At 43.3% G+C, this 26331-nt stretch overlaps 1 protein-coding gene across 3 annotated transcripts; it reads left to right on the top strand.

Annotated features, from left to right (window-relative positions):
• Nucleotides 1-1749: 1749 nt before the first annotated feature.
• On the top strand, nt 1750-21000 carry CFAP53 (cilia and flagella associated protein 53). Of its 3 annotated transcripts, none has more exons than XM_027794510.2 (8): nt 1750-1882; nt 3067-3296; nt 5560-5733; nt 12158-12461; nt 16310-16528; nt 18108-18324; nt 18828-18930; nt 20438-21000. In XM_027794510.2, exons 1-8 carry the CDS (start codon nt 1862-1864, stop codon nt 20658-20660), a joined length of 1491 nt encoding a protein of 496 aa, XP_027650311.2. In that variant the 5' UTR covers nt 1750-1861; the 3' UTR covers nt 20661-21000. The 3 variants fall into 3 exon arrangements, with proteins under 3 accessions (XP_027650311.2, XP_005242960.2, XP_027650313.2); XM_005242903.4 differs by lacking the exon at nt 1750-1882 and adding an exon at nt 2176-2269; XM_027794512.2 differs by lacking the exons at nt 1750-1882; nt 5560-5733 and adding an exon at nt 2176-2269.
• The last annotated feature ends 5331 nt before the right edge of the window (nt 21001-26331 follow it).

Below are 26331 nucleotides of genomic sequence, written 5' to 3'. Positions count from 1 at the left end.
GAAGGAAGGCACCTGGTGTGCCCAAGCTGCTGGCTCATGCAGCCACCACAATCTCACAAAAAAGGAAGAGGCAGCCACTGTAGGAAAAGTTTTGTCTTTTATGAGGGGTGGGGATGACTTTGGTTCCCTTAAATTGAGTTATTTTTTATTCTAGAGGAAGAAGTAGAAGGTTTATTTTCAACAAAGAAAAGGGGGAATTGCTCATCAGTTGTTATCAATCAACTTCTTATACTTCCTCAAAGAGGAGAAAGGCTCTACTGTCCTGGCTGGGTTTTCCCAGCACAGGTTTCACTCTTGAGAAATGGCTCTGGTTTGCCATGTTGCTCTCACTCATCACACGGTGCTGTCCTTCCCTCTGCTCATTCTCAGCCCTCCCCTCATGCTGGCATTAGTGTTCCTGCAGCTGAGCCAAGGAAGATCAAGCCCAAGGACCTGTGTCATCCCGTGATCGGGGTTTAGCTGCATGAGCTGTATCTTCGTGCTCGTCTCTCTGAACAGGGAGAGAAAGGAGAGGCAACTCCATCCCTTTTTGTGGTTGGCAGCACTCCACTTAAAAGTGATTTGAAACCTTGGCCCACATCTAAAGCTCTGACTTCTGTGCAGTTGTTGACACCCGAGTGTCAAATGGAAGTTCTTCCTGGAAAACTCCTTGGCTGTTCCTTAGACAGAGGTTTCAGGAAGGAGAATTCAAGGCAGTAAACCCAGGACAGATCATATGCTTCATATATCCTATATATATGTTCCCCCAGTGACGAAACCCTGGAGAACACCCCAGTAAGCAGGATCCCCTTTGGCACGTAATTTTAGAAGAATCTGTTTTTTCATCTAACATTAAAAAAACCTCCAGGTCACAAGCCATCCATAATGCCTTTGGACTAAAATTAGTGTTTTCAAGAGGAAATATTTTCAAAGCTGGTTGAGGGACTTCACAGAAGACATTACTAGGGGGATTGGAGGATACACACACCCCCCCTCTTTTTTTTTTTTTAAGATTTCAAACAGATGGAAGTGTGGCACATTTCTTTACTGTCTAAATTTATTTATTAGCCATAAAATTAATAATGTTTTTGTGTAAATGTTAAGACTGTCGTGACATTTCCCATTTAACACCCCAGAAAATGTTAGGCAAAACTATAATATATGAAGAAATCCAGCCCTCCCAACACTTAAACATGAGAGTTTTCAGGGGAAAATCCACAGTTCCCTGCTGTGAAGTTATTTCCTTCTCCTAAACATCTCAAAGACTAAGTCACAACAGGATGATAGTGTAAGTCTTTGCTGAAATAAACTCAGAGGTTCCAGTTCAAGCACTACTGCAGTGGTGTAACACATAATCCAGTGTGTAAAAGCTGTGTATCATACAGCTTGCTTTGATTGTGCAAGGATCCCATCACTGACACCTTAAGTATTGGCACTGTGGATTTCAATTGGATGAGAAATAAGCCTTGCAGTCTGCTTTAAACACTGACCTTTCCTCCTCTGGATCATTTTTTCACCTTGTTATCTGTGAGACAGCAAAGTTCTTGGCAGTTATCTGTGTTCCTGGGCTTCAAAGCTTCAGCAACAGCTTTTTCCTGTGACTTCTTTGTGGGCAATGAACTTGGAAGCAATCGTTGATCCACAGCCAATATTTTATTTCCCATTTTCCTCCACGCCAGGCAGCTCTGGAGCCCATCCATCAGCAGGCCACGTACCAGCGGGAGGCGTCTACAAGGGCCCTGCCCATCCTGACCAGAGAGCTGATGCTGAGGGGTTCAACAGCTCCCATTCTGCCCTTTAAACTCGACCTTCCTTTTATCTGCTTGTTAACGCAAAACTTTTTCGCTCTTGTCCCATCTGTGCCAGTCGCTGCTCCCACTAGATGTCATCAGTTCACAGCGAGGTAACGTTACACCGAGGGGCACCAGGCACTGGGGGGATGCGCAGCAGGGACAGGGCCCTCGATGCTCCGCCAGCCTTGGAGGAACTGCAGCCTCACAGCTCAGCATCTGCACGGCTGCCCCGCGGTGGCTGCGGGCCGGGAGCGGTGGCACAGCCTGCGCAGGGCGGGCCAGAGGCAGGCTCACCTCAGAGCGCCGCGGCGGCGCCCCTGCATCCTCAGCCCTGCCAGCGGGCTGCGCTGCGCACCCCTCCCCCCGGCTGCGCGTCCCCGGCGTCATGAGGTCACTTCCGCCGCGGCGCGTTGCCATAGCAACCAGCGGCGGCTATGGAGGCGCGGCGGCGGCGGTGCCGGGAGGTGACCGGGCCCGTCCCACACTCCTTGGCGCTGGTGAGGGACCGCCGTGGGGCGGGTGTCCCAGCCCGGTGCCGAGACGGCAGGGCCCGCTGAGGGGAGCCGGGAGCGGGCCCCGAGGGATCCCAGTGCTGACTGGGGCAGGGCCCGCTGAGGGGAGCCGGGAGCCATGTGGGGTGCGGGTCCCAGGGGTGCCCGGTGCTGGCTGGGGTAGGGCGTGCTTGGAAGACGCAGCAGCAATGTATGGTGTGGTTCCTAGGGGAGCCCGGTGCAGGGCCCACTGAGAGGACCCGGCAGCGATGTGTGATGCGGGTTCCCAGGGCAGCCTGGTGCTGTGCGGGCTGGGGGCCTTGGGAGGACCTGGTGCCATCCATTGTGAGTCCCCTGGGGAGCTGGGCCAGTTGTGCCTGTGTGGGGCAAGGTCACCCCTTTAGGGGTACACAGTCCCTGCATATGAGTGGGGGGTGTGGCCGTGTGTGAGGAGGCGTTCAGAGCCTCGGGAGCTGTGCCCTGGAGAGGGAGGTGTCTGGAGGTTACCTGTGGTGAGAATGTTGGTTTGGTATGTTTGAAGCACACCATAAACATCCCCTTGGATGTACAGGGTAAGATTTAAGCTGTAGCCTGGGCAACAGACAGGTGCTGGCACCTGAAGGCATTTCATGTTTTTGAACTGATGTTGTGCTCTTCAAGGCAAAGCTTGTTGGAATTTACCCCTAATTACCCAGAACTCTCATAATTTGATGTTATGTGCTTATTACATCATGAATTCAACTGAAAAAAAACCCAGAATAACTGATTATATTTTCACCACTGATACTCTCTTTCTTCTACAGAGAGCCAAGCCTCCTAAAGACCAAAGAAGTGACAATTTTTTCTTGGCCCAAAGGCAGAAAGAAAAAGAACTCCCTGAAAATGCTGATTTCTTAAAGCTGTATAACCAGTGTCGCAACGTCTGTGAGTGGCAGCAATGCAACGAACAAAAATGGCTGCACAGCATTGTACAGAGAAAGGTTGATGCGACAATGCAGGAGTATCTGGCAGGAATTGATGGGAGAAGAGAGAGGTAGCAAACAAGTAGCTAATACCACTGTCTGCCCTACTATTTTCAACTTAACTGTATGTTTAGAGGAATTATTACAGGGAAAAACACTCAGCAGAGCTTAGCGTTGTACATTATGCTGTCCCTTGGGGTGTGGTATTTGTTATTCATTGTAACAGGAAGCATGGGCATGCCTACTTGTCGGTTAAACAGCAACATGCGTAGAGCAAATGGCAGCTATTGGGCTCTCGTTACTAGTACTTATCAGTGAGCCAATCACTAGAGATACATATTCAGACACAGTAGTACCGTTTACATTGCATTTAGAGCCTTGTCTGCTAAATGCTAGATAAAAGTATTATAACACTTCCATTGTTTATTATTTTTTTTTTAAGTACAAAGAACACTTTTATCAAAGTGTCAGAAGCTCCAGCTGCTGGGTGTAACTGGGGGTTTTGTTGCAACCTCATCAAGCCAATGTTTAGGTCCTACAAGTAATACTTTGCAGCATGGGCAGTTTAAAAAAGTAGAAATTTTCCAAAAGTCTTTCAAAAATAATAAAGGTGAGGCATATTACTGTCCTGTAAAGAACAGAATTGTGCTGTGGTGATTGCAGGAAAAAAATCATATGGTTTAATTTCTCAGTTATTCTTTCACATTAAGTGACTTTAGAACTGTGAAGGTCATCAGTTCGGTATCCTGATCTGATGTGTCTTCACAGGAATCATACACCAATTGCACAGAATCACTGAGGCTGGAAGGAACCTCCTGAGATCCAGTCCAACCCACTGCTCAACAGTCATCTACAGCAGGTTGCCCAGGATGCTCTCCATTGGGGTTTTGCTTATTTCCATGCATGGCAACTCCACCCCCTCTGTGGGCAACCTGTTCCACTATTTGACCACCCTCATAGTAAATAAAAAAGAAAAGAGTTTTCTTGTGTTCGGGTGGAATTTCACATGTTTTAATTTGCGCCCATTGCCTCTTGTCCTGTCTCTGGATGCTACACAGAAGAACTCTCCCTTTTCTGCCTTTCCCTGCTTCAGATATTTATATACATTGATAAGATCTCCGTGAACCCTCTCTTCTCTGAGCTGAACGGTCCCAGCTCCTTTAGGAAACATTCTCCTGTCCCTTAATCAACTTAGCGGCCCTTCACTGGGCTTGCTCCCTGAGACTGTATCTTGCTTGTGCTGGGAAGCCTACAACTCGGGATGAGGTCTCATCGGTGCTGAGAGGAAGGATCACCTCCCTTGACTTGCATAGCTCAAGACGATGTTGGCCGCCTTTGCCACAAGGGTGCATTGCTGGCCTATGTTCAGCTTGTCTGCAAGGACACCTAGGTCTCTTACAGCAGAGCTTCCTACCAGTAGCCAGTCAGCCACCAGTGTGCACCAATGCATGGGGTTATTCCACCCCAGGTGCAGGATTTTTGTTGAAATTCCTGGGGTTTGTTCTTATTTAGTTGCTTAAGAATCTTTATGCTGTTTTTGCAAGGAGACTGGGCTCAGTAAGGGGTGAAGAGAGTGCAATTCATTTTCCAGAATTGGTCAGTCTTTGGCTTTGCTACTGTAACTCCCACCAGCAGTGCCAGTGTAGGTCCATAGTGCTCTTGCTCATGCAGTAGCAGGGGCCTACCATTGCATAAAATTGAGAGTGATTTCCCAGAGGCCACTGTGGCATTCAGGCTGGAATCCGAGTTTCTGGATTTCTTAGCCCCGGGTTTCTTTACTGCTAAGATTAATCGAGAGGTAGAGGGTGTGTTTAAAAATTGCCAGTTTGACATGATTTTCTCATCAAAGATCTTTCAGGATGAAGTGGTTTACAGAGTGATGCTAAAATAACAAAAGGTAGGTTGAGAGAAGATACAATTGTAGATGCATAGTGAAGGGTGATAAATACCAGGGAGGGATTATGCTGAAGAATTACAATGGTACAAGATCAAATTGATATCAGCTGATGACAGATGTAGTGTGGAAATTAGAATAATTTGTTAATGGGGAACTGGCATTCTAAAGCAGCATTGGAAATGGGTTTGTAAGGTAAGGACCTTAAATTGTGTGAGGACAGCATCACTCACATTTTGCTGTAAGATTTCCTCCCTGGGCACAGCAGGAATGATCCCCGAGTTAAAATTTGATGTTCCCTTGGTTGTTCCCTTCTTTGGCATTTGCAAGAAGTTTTGAAAAGAGCCCAGTACCCATTTTGTGCTCATAACAAATAAAGTAAAACTTTATCATTCAACTGAGGAATTGTTTTAGCTTTTATTTAAATGTTTTCATTACAGGCTTCGTGAGCTTCTGGAGGCAGAGGAAAGTAGGTACTTCGCTGAGATGGAGGCGCTTGGAGAAACAGTACAGGAGAAACAAGCAAAAATGAGGGAGCAGGCAAAATTACTGAGAGAGAAGAGAGAAAAAGAAAGACAGCAAGTGGTGGCTGAAAAACGAGAGCAGCAGTTCAGGTAACACCAGGGAAATATTCTATAAAAGAGAACTTGAATATAAAGATGCAATTTAAGAACAAGGCAACAATAGTAAACTAAGGAAGGAAAGATGAATGTGATTGAAATGATAAACAAAAAAAATAAAATTAAGGTGATTTGGATAGAAGTGTATGAGCTTTGCCAAAGGTGAAAGGTCTCAGCTATGTTGTGTGCAGTGGAGTATAGTCTTTTTCTGACTTCCAGTGAAGGAGTACAGCTTCTAAAGACCAGGGATCTAAATTTGCAATGCTGCAATGCTCAGTAAAGTGTGTGAGAAAAATTTTCATTAATAGAGATGAAGGTAACAGGTGGAGAGAACTGTACTGTCTGCATTATTTGATTTAAGTGTTGAGATACCTTGAAAAATTTCTTTAAAGTGATGTGCGAAACTTGCCCTGTGTGAGCATTCCTGCACTTTCACCTGCCAAGTCAGCTATTTTTATAATTCCTTGTTCTGGTGTACAGTTCTATTTTGGCTTTATGTTGTTGGTGTGAAAAGGGTTCATGGAAAGTTAATTTGGCCTAAATCATGCTTATTAAGCTCATACATTGAAGTTCTTTGAAAAGTAAAGATTGTCCAAAAAGTCAGTGGTTTTATTTATTGTATATTTTTCAAGAGTACCAGCTGAAGATAGGGTTTTAATGCAGCCTGAAGTTCTGTGCCAAGATGTCCTGGATGCTGAGCATGGCAGCATCTTTTGAAGACATTAAGATTTGCAGGTACTTATCAGGCCCTGAGGCCTTGGCATGAAATCTGAGTTGTTCAATTCTTGGAAATCTGATTTTCTAAGGAAGGGATGAAAATAATATTAAAGTAATTTAACTGTAATCATGTGAAGTGTCTCTTCCCAGTCTCCCTCGGTGCTATGGAAATCCACAACTCCTGCTTCTTGGTGTGCAGAGTCTGGGGACGAAAGTGCTTTCTTTCACTTGTGCAGGCTCTGATTAACTAATTTCACAGATAAATGTTTCTTAAAAATGGGGTTTATTGACTTACATGGGTGTTAAGGCTGTGTAGGTACTTCTAAATTCACATGCTGGATTTAAAATATGGCCCTCACAATTTACAATTCCTAGTTTGTTTTCTACTCATCCTACAGTGGTTGAAATGGACTTTTAAAATTGTTTAGAGGTGATGATGCTGGAATACCTTTTATTTTGTACTTGTAGCTTGTCTTACATGCCAAGGAGAAGGTAATCAGCTTGCGATTTAGACATCTAAATGTAGGCGACTGTTGGTATCTTTACATTCACTGGGAATCTGAAATTCTGTTCTAGACGGCAGTTAGAGGAACCTAATGTCATCCTAAAGTAGGCGTGGTCTGTCAGTTGATGTGCACCCTAGGTTCCACCGACTGCATTGATTTGGTTCCCATTGATTAGAACAAGAATTTAGCTTATGTGTGTATTCCTGTTTAGATGCCTACTTTAGTATTTTAATTGCAAATTGAATCCCACCAGTGAATCTCACCATCTGGCAATACATACTTGGACTTTCATACTGCCATTGCCTCTCTTAATGTCTCGGGTCCACATTCTTCCTAGTACAACCCTACTGATGGTTCACATAGTCTCATGGGATCATTCCCATCATCCTTCTGCCTTTCCCAGTGTGCTCTTGGATCTAGGCAATATTTGTACCACATAGTATCTCCATTAAAAGGTGTTGCTGAAGCTTTACTGGTGGCATTCTGCTGGTTTTTCAGTTTTTCAGAGGCTTTGGAGGCAGTGAAATCATCTTTCTTCACAGCTCTTATGAGTGGCAGTCTTTGAGTAGCTTTGCTAATGAATCTTCATCCTACAGTGCAGAGTCCTTCTCTTTGACTGTCCTGATGGAACTAAATTTCTATAGTTGGTTCCTCACTCTGTTCTTCTAGCTCATTCTATTTCTACTTCTAAATTAAGGTCCCTATAAAAACCCAAAACTCTAATAACACCACTGACAGTAGTCCACCTTGCGTCTTGATCATTCTTTTGAAAGACAGATATCCTTCTTCATGTATGTGCCTAGTAATATTCTGAAGTCTTTTCTTCTCTGTCCTTCTCCAATGAGAAAGGAAGTCTTTACTGTGATGATTGATTCTGATTAGAGTAGTAACTTCTAATATCTGAATCTGCATGTATTTGTTGTCTTTACATATCCCCAAATCTGTTTTCCCCCCCAGTGTTAGCTGTCACTCTTCCTTCTAAGCCATGTTGGTCCATGCAGAGATCTGGGAGCAGGCTTTGCTGCTCAGGAGAGCAACACTTATTGAAGATCCACAACCAGAAATCTGTGATTGTGTCACAGCCTGTCCTTTAGGGTAGTGGTCTCCAAACATCTTTGATTGCACAACCTTAACAGTAAAAAGAATTTTTAGCACTCACTTCAATACATATACTTATTTATCAATTATAAACTTGAATTACTGGACTAGTATATTAGGTACATTATAAAAACATATACAAAAATAGAAATTATGAGGGTGAGGTGAAGCTGAAATAAAGGGTGTTTTTATTTTTAATGTTATTTATTAATGGTACAAAATATATGTTCTTCCCCCACCCCAAAGGATTGTCTTGCACGCCCTGCTTTGGAGACTGTTGCTCCAGGGCACACCCAGAGGAGCCCTGGGAGGTCCTTTCAGCAGCAAATGGACATACACATCATTTTCTGTTTCTCTTTGCCTGTGGATTTACAACTCTTTTGAATGACTTTCTGAAACCTAATACAGACTTCTTTATATTCTTTAACTTTAAGCAAGGCACTCCACTCTTTTGCAGCTATAGATTCACAAACATGAGGTACAGGAGAACCTGTAGCATACAGTGCTCCAGTACATTATTCCAGAGTACTAAAAGGCAGCTCTTCTATCAGCCATGTGAGCTGGGTTTGGAGCTGTAGCCTGATGGTATAGATATAACAGCTTGTCAGTAGTGGTGTTAGCCAGGAAGAGTCCTTTGTTACAAGGTGACAGAGGGCATGGTCCTTAGACCACTGGAGTCCCACTGAAATTCATTTTCATGAAGGGCTACAACTTGTATGAGAAGATATTCAGCCAGTTTTAGCCCAAGGGCATGTCTGTCATTGGTACCTTTAAAGAAAATTGCAATGTTTTAAAATTTGCATAAAACACCTATTACATCCTCTTTCTTGTGATAACATCAGAAGCATCCACACAGAGAATGTTATCACAGCAACTTTGTACTGCAGCCATAAAATGAATAAATAACAGGAGTGGGGGTGGGTGGGTGGGTGGTGGTGGTGGGAAGATAAATGCAGTTTCTGACTTCAGGAAGTAGCTACATACAGGCACAATTTTAATGTTAAGAAGCTTAGGATAGCAAAGTGAGGAAGAAAAACAGCCATCTGGGGGAGCAGATGTTTATAGGTTGCTGTAAAAGCTGCTTTGAAGGAATTATTTTGATGAAATCAAGCAATTACAGGGTTATTTTATATTAAAATTCTAATCATGCTGAACTTTTGTTTAACTTCTCTTCCCCTCTGAGAATTCAATTAAATTCAGATTAGTTTGTAATCATGAAAAAGAATAACTAATTCTTTATTCCTTCACTGCTGAGAGAACTTTGAACCCATTGCGTTAAGGTGATATAGTTATTTATAATGGTGCAGGATTTCAAATCTTAATAATGACACGTTTCCCTCAGAACATTTGAGAAAGATGTTTTTCATGAGTGTTACTTAGTACTATAGTCTTTAATCACCACTAACTCCTACCCAGGAGTTGGATCGCAGTGTTAAAAGGTAAGAAAAACAGGCAATGATGTGGTATGTTTGTTGACCTGCTTGAAGGCAGGAGCATCTCCTGGAGTGTGCCGTGGCTCACGGCATGCACATCACTCTGCTGTGCTCTGTGTTTGTTGCTGAGACAACCATAGTCGGAAGGTTCCTGTGCCGTACTAGAGGTAAAATAGCCATCCCTTTTCACTAGCCTGCACTGGTGTCTGCCCCTTTGTTACTGAATATCCTCACCCTTCTCTTCTGAGGCTGAGCTAAGGATGGTTCCTCACTCCAGGGGCAGTTCCCCTGTTAAAGGATCGAAGCCCAATTCCAGGAACCCAATATGTGGTTAGAGGATGTGGTCTGTCCTTGGGTTGGGGGAGAAAGTGCTGTATGTGGCAAGTTTTATCTTACAGAGACTTTGGTATTGATGAAAGGGGGCTTGACAGATTACTGATGTTTCTTCTCAGTCAGGATCAGGTAAGAGGCTAGAATTACCTTCTGGATGTCAAACACAATGAGAATTTTGTTTTCATGGCACTGCTCTCCCTTCTATTTTTTGTGTATAGTGCTTAGCACCTTCCACCACAGGCTCCAAGGCATTAGGTGCTTTACAAATAGAGGATGGAGAGAGATGCCCTTGGCCCCAGAAACTTACAGATGAAATGTGAGGCAGCAAACAGTGAAAGCTGACAGGAAGAAGATGTGGCAAGGCCTCTGCTTCTGCATGAAGTTACAGGTCATGGATTGTGTTCTTTGGCTGTGTCTCACTCCTGCAGCACCAAGGGGCAACAAGGTGTAGCAATCTTTCTCCTCTGCAGTCACAGCTCTGATTTTGTACTGCTCCACTGTAAATTTGACTGGTTGGATGGCTGTTGCTGTGGCACTGAGAACAGGGTCAGTGTGACTTTTGGCACTGCTGCTTTTTCTGCCTGTCAGCAGCTTGTTCAGCTGATTTTGAACCAGAGGAGAACTTTTTGGGGAAATGTCCTGTGGTTTATAAGCCCTAAGTAATTTTTATTAGACTGGCTTAACATGGAGTTTTATTGGTAAAGCTTTGGACAATCTTCTAAGCCAGTGTATAATTATTACACACTGGTGGTTGCCTCAGCCACATACTAATGATACCAGGAGCTGTGCTCATTCTGTGCTTGTTAGGAGGTGAGTAGGAGGTGATGAAGGAGTAGTGTCAAGTAGAAGCCATTATTCTAGAGCATAATCCTACTAGTTTTAGGGCAGAGATGATTTATAGGCCACCAGTAACAACCTGTGTTGCTAAACTCTTTCCCTGTTTGCCTCATTGCCAGCGGATATAGCAATTGCCTTAGGTAGAGGCCAAATTTCCATCCTTTCTGTAGCCTCTGTGGAGGTGTGACACCCACGGCCCCGAATAGAGACTAACGCTCCTATTAATTCTACATGCAAAACCCATACCAGGGAATATAGATGTGGGTTTAGATGGAGACAGCAGCTATATTGGACTGAGGAATCATTTAGGGAAGTGAAGACTGCAAAGACAGATCCTTGGAAGAGTCACAGAACATGAAAAAGCAAGCCACCAAATGTCCTGCTTTTAGTGCTGGTAAACCTCGCTTTGCTTTTCAGTTAAAAAAAAAAGATCTTAGGCAATGGAATCAATTCAGGTTTTGTTTCATTGCTGCAGTTAAGAAAATTAAATAACTGTCCTGATATGGTGACTGATAGTACTATGAGATAGTTGCTTGATGAATAATTAATATTTTTGCTACACAGGATTGTCAGCTAAATGTATAAAGTAATAGTATTTCACATTGTACAGGTAACTGCTGCTGTCATGCATCAGTTCAATGTACTAGTTTCACATTTTGATTTTATGAAAATCTATATCCTTGTTATAGAACAGAATTAAAATGCTTGTATATTGTTCAAATTAAATATTGTTCCATAGCATATGTTGATCTCAATAGTGCTTTGTTTGTAAAAATTAAAGCAGAATCTGTAAATAGTTGAGTGTTCTTCAACTGAAGAGATAAATACCTGTTTATATGTAAGTCAGTTGCAGTGAGTAAATGAAAATTGAAAGCTGCATTATTTGTCTGACTTTATAGCTTCTCCAGACTTCTATTGCAACTTTTCTGAATTATCCCACAAAAATTCATTAAAAAATTAATAAGTTTCTAGTGGTTCCTCTTTAACTGTGTAACCTAATTTTCCACGCTCAAAGTATTTTCTGAATATGAATGAGCTTTTGAGTGACTAAAACCTATTCATTTGAATAAAGAGCAACCTACGTGTTTGAACAAGCATAGTGTACATATTTTGTATGTTTAAAAAGGGGTATGTATATACACACAAACCCCACACAACGCATGTTCCAACTACATGTATACATTTTATATAAAATACACGTTGTATGTATATATTATGCATGTATATATAGCTGTGTTTGGTGGTTTGTTTTTTTTTTTAACAAATGAAAATATAGGACCTGCTCTTCCACTCACTAATATCAAAACCTCCATCAAATCAGGCTCTCTGTGATTCCTTAGGCTTCACAAGGAGTCAGTGTTAGACCAGGTATAGAATTTGGCACCCTGAGCCAAAATCCTTTGAGTAGTTCTGAGCTGGGAGCCTTCATCCATCACACACCTCCAGACTTGCTTATTATTTGGAGACTTTTAAAACTTTTATGTTGCCTTTCAGAGAACAATGTGAGGAGCTCCGTGTACATTGGATGAAGAAGCATCAGAAGGAATTGTGTGCAGACCAGCTGGCCCAGCTAGCTCTGAAGGAGGAACTGAAAAAGCAACAGAAGAAGAAGGAGCAGATGTTTGCAGAGCTTTGGAAAGAGGATAGGTTGGCTAAGGAGAAGCAAGAGGCGGTGAAGATGCAGAAGTCAGTGGAACAGAATCGGCAAATCCTGAATGCGCTCAGTGCCCAGGTAGCAGTGCTCAGTGCTCGCAAAGAGGAGGAGAAGCGGCTGAAGGAGGAAGAGTCTCGGTTGCTGGTAATTTCCATATAATTTCTATTTGGCATTGTGTGTAAGGCCCTCCTAATGATAGGCTTACTAGATATTTAGATTAATCCATACCTTATTTGTATCTTCATTGATTCCATTAGTATCTGAGACTGCCCTATTATGCTAAGCCTCTTTTCCAGAGCTGTGGCAAATGCATTCCTGTTTACAGAGGGAAATACATCTTTTGAAACTTTGCATTGTAAAGGATTTTGGCATTCAAGACCTCTCAGTGCTTTTGTGGGAAATAGAAATGTTTTTAAGCTTTTGCTAGACATCTTTGCAATTTTCTGATTTCCAGTTTCCTGTGGGATAGCTAGAGTCTTGTGTCCCAGCTGTAATGCATAACACTAGATCTCAGACCATGATATATATGTTTAATCATCACAGTAAGTGCAATGGTAGGAAGCAGCACGAGTGTGCTGCTCCCAGAAGGGAAGGTGAGCCAGAAGCCAAAGGTGACAGCAGGGCAGGTGGGTAAGCTGTCCTTTCCAGCAAGAGTCCCACAGTACCCAAAGGAATGGAGCAGAGCAGGTCTGCTGACAGTAACCAGGGTTGTCATCTAACAGTCCAAACTGCTCGGCAGGTCTGTAGTGATGAAGTCCAAGATGAAGCCAGCAAGTCAAGTCAGCAGGTCTGAAGCAGGACAGACCTCAGGCACCGGCATACCTGCAGTGTAGGTTACTTAGGCAGCACCAAAGGCGAGAACCTGAGCCTAACTGCAGCTCCCAAGTGACTTCTCTCAGCCCTTTCTCACACTGCTCTTTCTCAGCTCACTGATTCAGGGCTGACGTCAGGGCTGGCTGTGAGCACAGGCAGCCAAGCCGCTGCAGAGAGGTTGCAGAGCCTATTGGTACACTCAGGACCCTGACACATACTCGAGGAGACACATTGATATGAAAAATTCCAACTGCTTATGCTCCAGCTGACTGAATTTCAGAATCTAAGTTTTTAAAAAACAAATTAGCAAGCAGTGCCTAAGCTTTCTCACCTGTTAGTGCTGGCTGCTGTTGAGTGTCACATCCCAGGAGGCGTTTGGCTACCTTGGCCCAGCTGTTTGACTACTACCCTCTTTTTTGCCTCAGCTCTCCCCAGTCTAGGCTTGCTGTAGTGGTGCTGACTTTCATGGGGCTTGCTAGTTCACAGTATTTTGTGTTGACTTTGTGAGTTATGGGAGACTAGTTCAGACTTGGTCTTTGTTTTGTGGCTATTTACATGTAGTTGACTGAATGATCACTCAGGGTACTCATTCAGGCACTGGAAGCTGATGTTAGCAAGATACATACTTTACTGCTTTTTAAAATTAATGAATCTTAAAGCTTTGAAAATCCTGGCTGTAAAACAGTAGAGTCCTTATTTCAAGCTAGGCTGTGATGTTTCACTTATTTAAAAACATGCAGAATAATATTATTTTCTTGTAACAACTTTTAAGGCACTGCCAAACCTCCCAGGCAAAGACGACTTCTACGTAACTGGCCTTTTCAGAAAAATGCTGTTAGAATAGAAGACTTTGTAGCTTCCCCTGAAGACAGTTGCGTTGGGCTCTGTCAAGAGGATAAATTTCTGGTGAAGTGGTTTAGTCTCTGGAAAACAAGCCTTCTTCAAAGGATCTGTAAAGGAGAGTTGCTGTATTAAAAATGGGATGTAATCCTTTTTCAGCAGAAGAAAGATGTGACAGATGGCCTCATTACAAGTTTCTCAGTGCAGTGTTGGTAGCCTCTAATGATCAGGGGTTTTATCTGGGTGAAGGACACAGTATGGGTAGCTAAGTTTCTCTGTGTGTAGTAGTTTCTTCTGGTTGTTGCAATGGACATGGATTAGTTAGTAAACCTAAAACTTGCACCTTGTCCATGATAGACTATATGTGTGCATCAGGGTATCTCAGGCTGGATGACAAAACAGCCAGCAATTTTTGCATTAGCTACATTACCTACATAGCTGCCTTCCCCTCCCGCCCCCCACCCCCCCCCGTCTTTTTGCTCTGTTAAAAAATTGTGATTTATTGAGAAGGTAATTGAAATCGTGTTATTCTGGCTGTAGTCTCACAAGTGCTGGACTTTGGTCATGGCTTGCAGATGGATGGTTGGTAACAATTTCTTTGTACTTTTACAGTGTTGTGTTACCCCATCATGTAAACTTTCATAGAATAAGCACCATGGATCCCATCCTTGGCTACTCTCATACAACTTCACTGATGTCAGAAATCAGCCTGAAACATGTGCCAACGTGGCCAGTAGACTGCTGTTTCCACTTTCAGTCTTCACTGTTCAGAGTTTTTTGGATTACTTATTCTGTGGCTCAGATAATATATACTGAGTTTCAAAACTGTTTTACCAGCTTCTGAAAGTGAATTTGACCATGCAGACAGACAGCAAAGTCAGCTTTGGCTTTGAAATGCAGCAAGAATCAGTGAGTGCTCTATGTCCAGCACAACAATTTCTGTTCCTTAGGAAGTGCAGCTTGCACTTCCATATGGGGAAGATGAGGCCTGCTGTGTATGACAAACCTGCTGATGCATTTTAGAAGACTTACATTACAAAAGAGACATTTAATTTTATAACAGGTTAACAAAAACCTGTGTACCTTCAAGACTGCTGAAGCATTTGTTTCTGAGACCTGTAGATAAGTAAATGATGGTTATGTACTGTTTTATGACTATGTTTGAGTGCAGTTGTGCTTGTAAATGCAAATGCAGGTTGTTCAGGAATTATGTTACGTTACTTTATTGATGCTATTTTGGGTTTGTTTTTTCAGCTAAATAGTCTTGAATACACATATACTTGTTTGATTGTGAATACACGTTCACAATTTTTCATTGGTTTTTCCTTAAGAACTCAGCTTTACTGTCCATTTTTCTGTTTCTTCCAATATGAAGTAGAATGGTTTGAAGCTATGGAAATTCAGTAATTGCCCATCAAAATATAAGGATCCAATTACTTACTTTGTGCAACCTCATGTCCAGTAGAGACATAGTGCTCTGAACATCCAGCACAGATGCAGGACAGATAATATATTCAGAAACAGGAGGAACACATGGCTCTATTATTGGTTAGTGATAATGGCTTTGTGTGAAGACTTGAAGCACTGAGGGGCTGGAGCGTGCCCAGAGCCGGGCAGGGGGCTGGGGAAGGGGCTGGGGCACAAGTGCTGTGGGGAGCGGCTGGGGGAGCTGGGGGGTCAGCCTGGAGAGGGGGGGCTGAGGGGAGACCTTCTGGCTCCCTGCAACCCCCTGAGAGGGGCTGGAGCCAGGGGGGTCGGGCTCTTCTCCCAGGGAACAGGCGACAGGACGAGAGGGAACGGCCTCACCTTGTGCCGGGGGAGGGTTGGGTTGGGAATGAGGGAAAATCCCGTCACGGAAAGGGTGGCCAAGGCTGGCACAGGCTGCCCGGGGGGCTGGCGGCACCCGCCCTGGGGGGATTTATAACACCTGTAGCTGTGGCGCTCGGGGCCAGGGCTTAGCGGTGGCCTTGGCAGTGATGGGTTAACAGTTGGACTTGATGATCTTAAAGGCCTTTTCGAACCTAAGTGATTCTATGATTCTGTATGTGTTTACAATGATACTGATTACAGATGACCGCCTGCTTGAAATATTTGGAGAACACCAGGTATTCCAGTGTTTTGTATTGAAGTGCATGCGATAATTAAAGAGAAAAAAACTGAGTTCTAATGGATGATATGCTAAAATGTTCATGCTTTCTAACAGATGATGCTAATCCTCTAATGTCAGCCAGAAAGGCTTTAAATATTTATCTTCTCTTTTCAATGTTCCAATCAAATTCGCTCTAGCCATCCCTTAGGTATGCAATGATTCTACAAGCTGGTTATTATTACCGTTGTAGGAAGAACAGCAACAACTGCTTAAGCTAGAAAATGAACAACTTCAGATGGAGAAACTACAGAAACAGAAGGAATGCAGGGATGCATTGCTCAGTGCAGCACGAGACAAGAAGAATCATCTTAATGAATTAAAACAAGGTGAACTTGCCCTAGAGTTGAAGATCCTAGAAAAATCTCTTCAGGAACCTCAGGAGGACGCTGAGGAGAAAACAAAAAGAAAGGTAAGCGGTGTTCATTGTGAAGTTGCGGGGTAGCACCTCATCTAGACTAATTATGCGGCCCTTAGTGAACTGCATAGTATAAATGAGATCAGACACAAGCCCTTTTCTCTGAAGAAGTTGCTGCTTTTGTTGCATGGCCTGTTGCCTCTCCTGCCAGCTCTCTGCTTCTCAGAAGAAGCTCATTATCTGTTAAAACCACAGTGAGTGCTAGACAAAAGAAGGGGGCTCTCAGGAAATGCTGGAATCTTGTCTCTCTGTGCTGATTTCATTGTATATAAATCACCTGAGCTTTTTCATCCTTATACTGTACGGTTTTAATGGAGGTTAGAAAAATATTTTTTGTGTCATGGATCTGATTTATTGAATATTTGTAACTGGCAGAAGAAAGTAAATATTTAACTTCTAATTCATTAATACTAAGAAATAGTTGTAAATCTTTAATAGCTGGATATATAGATGCAAAACCTCACGTTAAGTGTCTTGCAGATGCCATGAAATGATGGATATGTCTGTTACTTCCTAAATTTTAAACAAATTGATTATCCAACTTCAGGATGAAAACAGGTCTCAGGGCAACTTTGAGACAGAGCAGGGAGCTGCATTCATTACTCTGCTCAAGGTATTTGGAAGCTCATGTAGTTTAGGGAAGTTGTATAAACTCACTGTTAGACCATGGCACAAATTTAGAGGAGATGATACGTATATTTATTGGATCCAAAGGCTTCTAATGCAGATGATGGCAAGTAGTCTGCGGTACTGAAAAATCAGAGACAAAACTCTCTAATACCCAGTTTGGAGTGTTAGAAGGCGGGCATTCTTTATTTTTGGCCCTGGATGCATGGGGGATAAGTTCTGCTCAATGTGCATACCGACTTTCTTCACTGTTTATCTTTATATGGCCAATCTATGCATATTAATGACACTTCTGAGAAACTATTGTCACATTCATTACAGTTCCAAGAACTACTTAACATATCTGCACACTTACTATGCGTGTGTGGTCTAATGGGTTGGGGGTCCTCTGGTGGTCGTTTGGGACATCTTCATCCTCTTGTTCATCATCTTCCTCTTCTTCTTTTTCTTTTCATGACCTTCTCTTCTTCTGGCCCTGTTTCAGCACTCTTGGCTCATGTCTTGGTTTTGGACTGGTTCTTATCTAATTGGTAGCTAAGCTATACAATGCAGCGTTCTACTAGTAGCTAAACTGTAATACAGCCTTGCATAGCTTGGCAATGTCATGGATACATTAGTTGCAATGCTTACAGTTAAGCACACTGGTAAAATTACCCTGGTTATCACCTGGTTAGCTGTGAAAAGTTTGTAAAATCTGTGTTGTAGGCAGCTGAGCTGCTATGAGGGAAAGGGTCACTCTGTATTTGTCCTGCTCTTATGCTGTTGTCCAGGCACTGCCAACTGGCCAGGAAGAAGATTCTGCACAGCTCTTTCCCATGGCAGGGTTTGGAATGGAACTCTAGGCTCCCAGTTCCCACGATGGCCACAAACCACCACTTCTCATTATGTTTTGAAAGGCTTTTTTGAACTAATTAACTCAGATCTGCAAATGTCTGTGTGCTTGCAGCAGGAGCTGTTGAAGGAGCAACAGACTTACCTGGCACACCTGGCTCAACAGCAGGAAGAGGAGAAACAGCGAGAAAAAGAGGTGGACAAGCTCCTCGATGAAGAGATGGCAAAAGTTTGGGCCAGGAAGGCTGAGCAAATGCGATTAGAAAAGGAGGCCAGAAAGCAGCTACTGAAAGATGTCCTGAATACAAGACAACTACAGATTGAGGAGAAGTGTAAGTAATAACAGCTCTCTGTCTGTGCACTGAACCTACTGCATGAATGCAGGCTGTGGCAAAGACAGAGGGGGTATGACACATGTCTTTTGGGAAGACCATCTGGCCCAGCATGCACAGGCTGTATGGTTGAGTGGACAACAATGCTACTCTCTCTGAATCTGCATCTGAAACTTTACTCCTACGGGCATTCCTTCCACTAATTTCCTATTGCTATCTCCAGAACAAAGCTTAGTAAAGTAAGGCTTCCATGAGGAAGCAGTCATTATTATTAATTATTGTTATTAATAAGTTCTGAATATGAGATCTTTTTTATTTGAGTAGATGAAAAACAAGCTAAGAATATACTTGTCATTGTTTGTGTGCTTCTTCAGAAGCAACAAAACTCAGGCTTGCTGTTTAGGCTACTTGGCTTGAATTCAGTTTTGCTGTTCCTTGAAACTTAGCAGTGCTGTTACCTTCTGAAAATTATTTTTTTGTGTTTTGTTTTGGTCTTTTTTCAGTGCAGAGAAATGCAAAGGAGCAGCAAGAACTCGTTCAAGAGAGGAAGTTATTAGCTGAAGCAGTCGCAGAACTCAAGCATACAGAAAAAGAAAGACATGCAAGGTATTTTTCTTTCATTTTATTGCAGCTCAATCTTTTAAGCTTCTGGGTAGGCTAATTCTCATTTTCAGGTAAGTCTAAAGAGCACTGGGTGGGCTTTCTTCTTTTCAGGGAGCCTCTGCCACCGTGCAGCCTCTCAGTTCTGGACTGCTCAATAGCAGCCCTATTATATTGCAGTTGGTATTAAATCACTAATTCTGATCTCATTCTACAAGTACTGGCATTTCATTAAATATCCTTGTTTTGGGCTTTTGGGACCATCGTTTGACTTACATATATGTTATTACATACATCCCCCCATATTCCAAGCTGTTACTGTGAGTTGCAGAGGTTTGGGGAGGAGGGTTAATGAAAGGTTAGTTTGTTACTTACCTGGGAGAACAAGTGTGTTCAGGCTTATTGCTGAACTCCGCCCACACACATGCCCTAAACAATCATATAGGCAGCCACCAAAACACCAGGCTGCTGCGTGTAACCCAGCTGCATGGGATTCTGCTTATCTCACAGCTCAGGGTGAGAATATAGTTATACGCAGTAGCTGAAGTGTTCCTCTGGGTGTCATGCAAGGCTTAGGGCAGAGGGCCTTAGTTCACTTACTCCATTTCACTTTTGTACTCCTGCCCTAGCTCCACTGTATTTGTACAATGCCCTAGCTTGTCTGTGGGAGGTAACCAGGTAGCTCGTTCCAGAGCCAGTTATCTGTTGTGTTCTCTGATGGCTGCGTTGGTAACAATCTCCTGGCTACAGCAGAAATCTCACCCTTTGGAAGGAAACATGCTGGGCTTCATTTTGGTTATGTTTCACTCAGCAAAGATGGCATTCAGTGGTGTCAGTGTTTGTGGTTCAACGTGTTGTGTTAGTGCACAAGTCTTGACTAGACTGTTGGGATTTTAAGTGTCTGTGTGAGTCTGTGCGACTCCTGCTGCAGAAGTGCCTGAACACGTAGGTAGATTTCCACTGCTTCTCCAGAGGGTAGTGAAAGTACTATATGAGTCTCGAGGTAGAATGGAAGAATGATTTCTTCTGACAGCCATTTCCTAGAATATCAGTACAAAGCCAAAGCAGGAGCCTGCACCCTGCCTCCCCTGTTGGCAGGAGCTTGTAATCTTCAGAATGAGGGAGTGGAGATGGGGTGTACGGCTGTAGCAGCAATGAGCTGGGAAAGGACTCAGGCCTGACACTCATTCTCTGTCCTCTTGCTGCCACTGCGAGGGGCAGTGAAGGGCATGGTGATTACGAGGAGTTTTATTCATTTTTTTTTCTCTCTCTTTTTTTTTTTTATAAGCACTGATTTTGCAATCTGCTCTATCGAATACAATTAATTTTCTAAAGATTGTTTAGGTTAGCATGTAGTATTTGGTTAACAGAGTGGTAGTTATTCTTAAAACCTAAAAGGAGTTTTGGATGGTTCTTTATGGTTGAATGCTAACAGATTAAATAATAATAAATAAAAAGTTGTTTATTTTTTTACCCACACTTCATAAATAATCTATCTGCATACTCTTTCCAGAAAAGTAAAGGAAGCAAAAGAATACCAAGAACAACTCATGGCTCAAATTGCGTATCGACAACAGGCCCATGATGCTGAGGAAGAAGAGAAGCAGCGAGAATATGAATTGGGTCTATCAGCAGAGAGAGCTTACCAAGAAAGGATACAGGACATTTTATCAAGGCCTTGTGAGAAACTAGCAAACACCCATCCATTGAGAAGAAAACTAACGTCTAACTCTTGAGATCAGTTACTATGATATTTTAGCTCACTCAGTTGCCTTTAAAAACATTTTCTACGGATGTTTATAACTGACTCGAGTTAGTGCCTCTCCACTGTGATGCTCAAATTATTTAACTGGAAAATACAAGAAATATTATTCTAAAAGTTATTTTTTCCCCATGGATTTTTTTGACAAAATGACTGATCCAAATCAAAGCGTTTCACCTTTTAATACAAGAATACTGTATGTTCTCTGCAGTATAACAGTGTATTATTATGACATGAATGGTATGTAGGCGTTCTTTAAGATCTGGACAAAGAAAATTTGTAGAAGAGTTTCAGCAAACTTTTATTAAAATGCCTTTCCAACTGCAAATATTTGCAGAATTTTTTTGCATTTAGACAAGAAGTACTTGGTGACTTATCTTGATTTTCCTTGTTAAAGGAAAAACAATGAATTCTTTTAGCATGGCATGGACAGTAAAGAGCTGATTCTGCTCTGCGTATATTCTGATAGCTGTCGAATGATCTGTGGAATATCAGAGTCCCAACACTAGTCTGAGACCTCTGCTTGGACAGAATTAATTGTGCAGGATTGAAGCTATCATTTTCTTGTGAAAAGGATTATTATTTATCACTTTGATGGCAACTCTGTTTCTTTGGACTGCTTTGGATTGCCACTAATGCCACAGTCTGAACACACAAAATGGGGCAGGTGGACCACCAACACCATTTTACAATGCAGCAACACAAAAAATGGGCAGTTGTCAACAGGAAGGTCTCAGAAGGGTTTTGCCAGTGGGGAGGAGGAACACCTCCTCACCAGCCTCTCGACTCCCCATATTACTGGCCAGATTGCCCTTTATGCAGGAGGAGCAGTGGGTGGCACAAGGGGGACAGGTGGGAGCAATTCAGCTTCTTCCCCATGGCATTGCCTCAACCACCTCCCTGATATGTGTTTCATTAGTTTCTCTTCTGTCCTTTTCAGAGGAGGGAAGTGAAGAATGCGTTTCCTTATGTCCTTTCTTGCTCACAGACTTTGTGGCATTTGGAAATGTTGGGGTTTTTTTTTTATTATTTTGTTTGTTGCATTTTTCCATTTGAGTCTTTGCTGCTGATGATCTGCAGGTGTTTCTCCCTCCTCCTTCAGCTTTTTAGCTTCTACCATCTTTCCTCCAGCCCTTGCTTTTCCACTCTTCAACTTCTATCCCTCACTAAGCACCTTCTCTACCTTCTTTCTCCTCCCTACCTTCTTCTTTCTGTGTTTGGCTCCCTGTGGGCAAGTACCAGGACTCTTGTGTGTGTGAGCATGAATGGGTGTACAGAGAAGCCGATACGTGGCTGAGATTGGAGCCTCAGCTCCCAGACCTCTTGGAACAAATCAGGAATAAACTGCTTGCACAGTCACCTCATCTTGTTTTAAAGCAGACAAGAAGCTGACAAATGCTTTTTGTCTGTGGAGAAAGGCCTACAGCTGTTTGCAAAAGGCCGGGTAGCGGGGTATTAATCTGAAACAGTATCAGTGATCCTAGCAGAGCAGCCCAGCTAATTAGGTGTGTAAATGGTGGAAGAACCTGGCTCGGAGATGTTGCCCTGCTGAGGGGCAAAGGAGTGTGGTGGGGTTTTATTCTTTCTTACAGACAAAACTTCTCTGAGAGCAACTTTCTGAGATAGCAGGTGAAGAGGCAGAAGTTCACCAGCTGCTACCATCCAGACAGGTGACTAGACAGAGCAGAGCCTCTTCATGTCTAGTTCCTTCAACTTGAATCCAAACAGGATCTGTCTCCTACAGACACAGAGAAAGAAAACATTCATCAATGTGAAAATGCTGCAAAGCAGGAGAGGTGGCTCATTAGTCAGGATGTCTGGTCCTTGCACAGTGCTTTTCAGCCGCAGTCTCCAAAGCTGTACAGAGGACTTCAGAGCTGCTCCTCCTATTTTGCAGGTGGGAAATGCCATCCCAGATAATGGAAATAGTTATAGTTTAATCAGTCCGGAGAGCTCAGGTAGTCATAGGTCTCTGCTCTCACTGCTGGGTCAAATCGGCAGAATGATTAAGAGCTTAATTTCCTGGTCTGCCACAGACTCCTGGTATGGCCCTGTGCAAGCAATGCAGATTTTTCTTTACTACTGTGACCTGTCCTTGAAAAATGAACATAACAGCACATTCAGAATTTCAGGATTAATTAAAGGACGTTATTAAAGGCTGTGATACTGTCATTAGGTACGCCCAATATGAGAGGCAAAAAATACCACTTTGGTGAGCTAGGTGAATTTGAGCTATCCAGAACCATAATGAATCCTTTTTTAATAAAATAATAACTCAGACAAGGTGGTCAGAGCTACAAGCGTTTATAAAGTGTCTGAGCTCCTGCTCCTGGAGGCAAAACTCCTCTGCAATGAACATGAAGTCTGCACAAAAATATAAAGATCAGACTGGGAGAGGTTTGCCTTCAGCAAAAATTAATTCCCATGGGATAATGGGCAACCAAACTTGATATCTGTGGCTGGTGAACACATTGTTGGGGCTGACCCCTTGGCTGCTGAGTGCTCTGTAGACCTCAGGTTAGCTGAGAAGAACAGATAAGACTCATACCAGGTTGCTGAGTGGCTTGGTGGGTCAGCAGACTCCTCCCGCTGCCCCTAACAGTCAGATGAGTGAGTGGTAAGAATGATTTTGTGTGTCAAAGACTGAAGAATTTCCTTAATCCTATTGATGTCCATCTTCTTCCAGTTCCTTTAACATCCTCACAGTAAACTGGGCAAAGAGAGTGCTGACTAGCACGTTTCAAAGGGCGGTTGTGCCTTTGCCTCCCTCCGACCAGCTCTCATGTTAGATTTGTGACTTACAGCACCAGCCAAATGGATAAATTGCAGCTTACAGGTCTTGAGCATCTCAGGAGTGTTAGATACTACTCATACGTATGGTATTTTACACCAAGTGAGCAATCCTGGAGCCAAACTGTCTATTAAATGGAGAGCACAGGGACACTGATGCTAAGTGAAGCAGCCTGGTCCGTGGCTAGGTGACCTCTCCCCACACCAGGGCTGTGAGCAACCCAGAGATGAAACCACTGGCATTTAAAACCCAGGCAGTTACAGCCTCTTCTTTATAAAGGTACTAGAGCTTTGAAAAATATTCTTTCCTGTGCTTTTTTTTGAATTACATTTTCCATGTTGACGGAGGAAGAGCGGAGGTGTGGAGCATGTGGGTGATTTGCCTGTGGCAGAGCTGGGAATGCCAGCCCCTGATCACATTGTCCCAGACCCACTGCAGTGTTTGAACCCCCAGCACTTGCCAAGGCTGTAAGACTTTTCCGTACCCACCTGTCTGCTCCCAAGGGCTTTTATACTGATGCTTTTGGCCATGCATGAGGCATTGAGCTGGGAAGCAGTTCCTGGTGCCCCGTGGCATGACGCTAGCTTAGTCTCTGCTCCCTGGGGCTGGGCTGCAGGCTCCCACGCCTGTGGGAGCACCTTCAGGGCTGGAGGCTTGCTCCAAAGCTACATCTAGCTTTGGACAAAATCAGTTTTATTTGCAGGAAAATCTACCTGTGTTAATTATTCATTGCTTTAACACCTCAATTAATTTTTCATTAACACAGGTAGGAACATCAGCTGCAGAAACAGCCAGTGCAACCCTGCCCAGGGTACAGCCCCAGCCAGACCCAAGGATCATGTCCAGACGTAGGATGTGGTGACTTCTGCACAACCCAGGAGGAAGAAAGTCTGGATTCGAGTCTTTAGGATGCCTGTGCATGCAAAAATTCAGGATCTGGGGTTGTGTTTAGCAACAGTCAACTCTGTCCTAATGACATTTGGAGCTGTCTGAATTGATGCCCTGTATTTCCACATTACCTGCACAAGGGGTACCACATACAAGAGACATCCAGCAAAAGCACAAACCTTTCCCTGCAAACTTTAATGTACATGCACAGAGTTTAAAGTACTTTGAACTGTGCAGATATTGCCACCGATTTTGAAGAATAAGGTTGACTCAGCTCTCATTTTACCCCTGGCCATGCACACTCTCAGCAATAGATCCTGCTGTAAAGTACTTCTGTGGAGGATTTCGGGATGGGGTTGTCAGTGTTAATGCACTGCTCGTGTATTGGAATTCAGTGCTGTAACTGTAGTTTGGGGGTCGGGGGATTTCACTGCAGAAATGCTGTTTTTTCCTGCCCATCTGAATTCAACAGCAAACTGGCCTTTGCTCCTCTACCTAAATAAAACCCCAAAGCTGACATAGAACAATGGGGTGGCTGTTGCAGAGCAAATAACTACACTCCTAACCTCCAGTTTCAGCCACAGCTCCCTGCTCACTTCACTGAGCCCTCCAGAGTCCCTCACCACTCCATGCCATCATCTGTACATCCGTCTGTCCCTGGGGTCTCCATATGTCATGGCAACACAAGGACAAGCCTGGACCTGTGAGCACTGGAGGAGCACGTACATCTCCCACACCTGTCCTGTACTTGCAAGGAAGCCACTGGCTCTGCTTAGAAGAGAAAAAAGCCCTGGTATTTGGTTCATTTTAACCTCTAAGCACCTTTGACATGAACACAAGAGGTGGTACCATAAAATGCTATTTAAGAGCCAATGCTCATTAAATATTATGATCAACACAAGTTTTGATTCCCAAATGAAAAGAAGCTCTGTCCTGCAGGAGACAGTTTCCAGCAACTCAGCACTTAGGATACACTTCAGGGATTTTGTATGTGGTTTTGGGTTTTTAGTTTCTAACTTTAATTAAAGTTTTAGATTAATGGAAGATCACATATGGCACCAGCCAGTATTTCATGGGAATGGCTGTGCTTTGCCTCTGGGCTATCACTGCTACCTAGGCTTCACTGAAAACTTTGTTCCTGGTTGTGCTGGTACTTCACATTTTGCTTCTACAGTTGATTTAATAAAAGGAGTGGAACAAGTTTTGTTTGCCCAACAAAGCTATCTTGGAGGCTTTGCAGAGATTATGCTGTCAAATGTGTTACCCAGGGTAATTTCCAGACAGGGTGCAGGTTTTTCTCCCCTTCTTTGCTCCATCCCAAATTTCCCCCCCAGTCACCTGCTATTTACTTGGATTCATCAAGAACATCAGAGCTGGAAAATAAAGGTATCTGCACTGTCGGCTGTACTCCCACCAAATCGGTGCTGTTCCCTATCAGGCTTTGGGGTGGCTAAAGGAAATATATGATGAAGGGAGGGTTTCACTGCCCAAGGGATGAGGAGCAGATGGTGAGATGCCACCTGTGATGACTTTAAAGAAAGGCTGTGTGTGCCCTGCGGGCGGCACAGCCCAAAACCACAGGAAGGATCCCCCCTTAAGGAGTGAATAACTATGGCAGAGAATAAGCCACAGTCTTCAGGATTATGATTCTTTCTGCACAGTCTTTAAGGAACTCAGACATTTTTTGCTTTAGGGCTGGCTTCATTTCATGCTTTGCTATAGCCTTAAGGTGATCCCATGATGCTTTGCACCGTCTTTCCATCTGACATAGAAAAGACATTTTTCTCCAGAAGTGATTTCAGTTTTAGGGAGAAAAAAGTTGATTATTTTTACTGTGCCATGAGTCATGTTTTATGCCTTAGTTAATATGCAGAATACCTTGAATGATAATAAATAGTAATAGTGATTAATAAGGAATACCTTGTAATTTGCATCATCCTTCTTGGGCTCAAAAAGCGCTGTATAA

The sequence above is a fragment of the Falco peregrinus genome, chromosome Z (genome assembly GCF_023634155.1).
Source record: "Falco peregrinus isolate bFalPer1 chromosome Z, bFalPer1.pri, whole genome shotgun sequence".
Classification (NCBI taxonomy): domain Eukaryota; kingdom Metazoa; phylum Chordata; class Aves; order Falconiformes; family Falconidae; genus Falco; species Falco peregrinus.
Note: the sequence above shows the minus strand (reverse complement) of the source record. Positions and strands in the feature narration are given on the sequence as shown.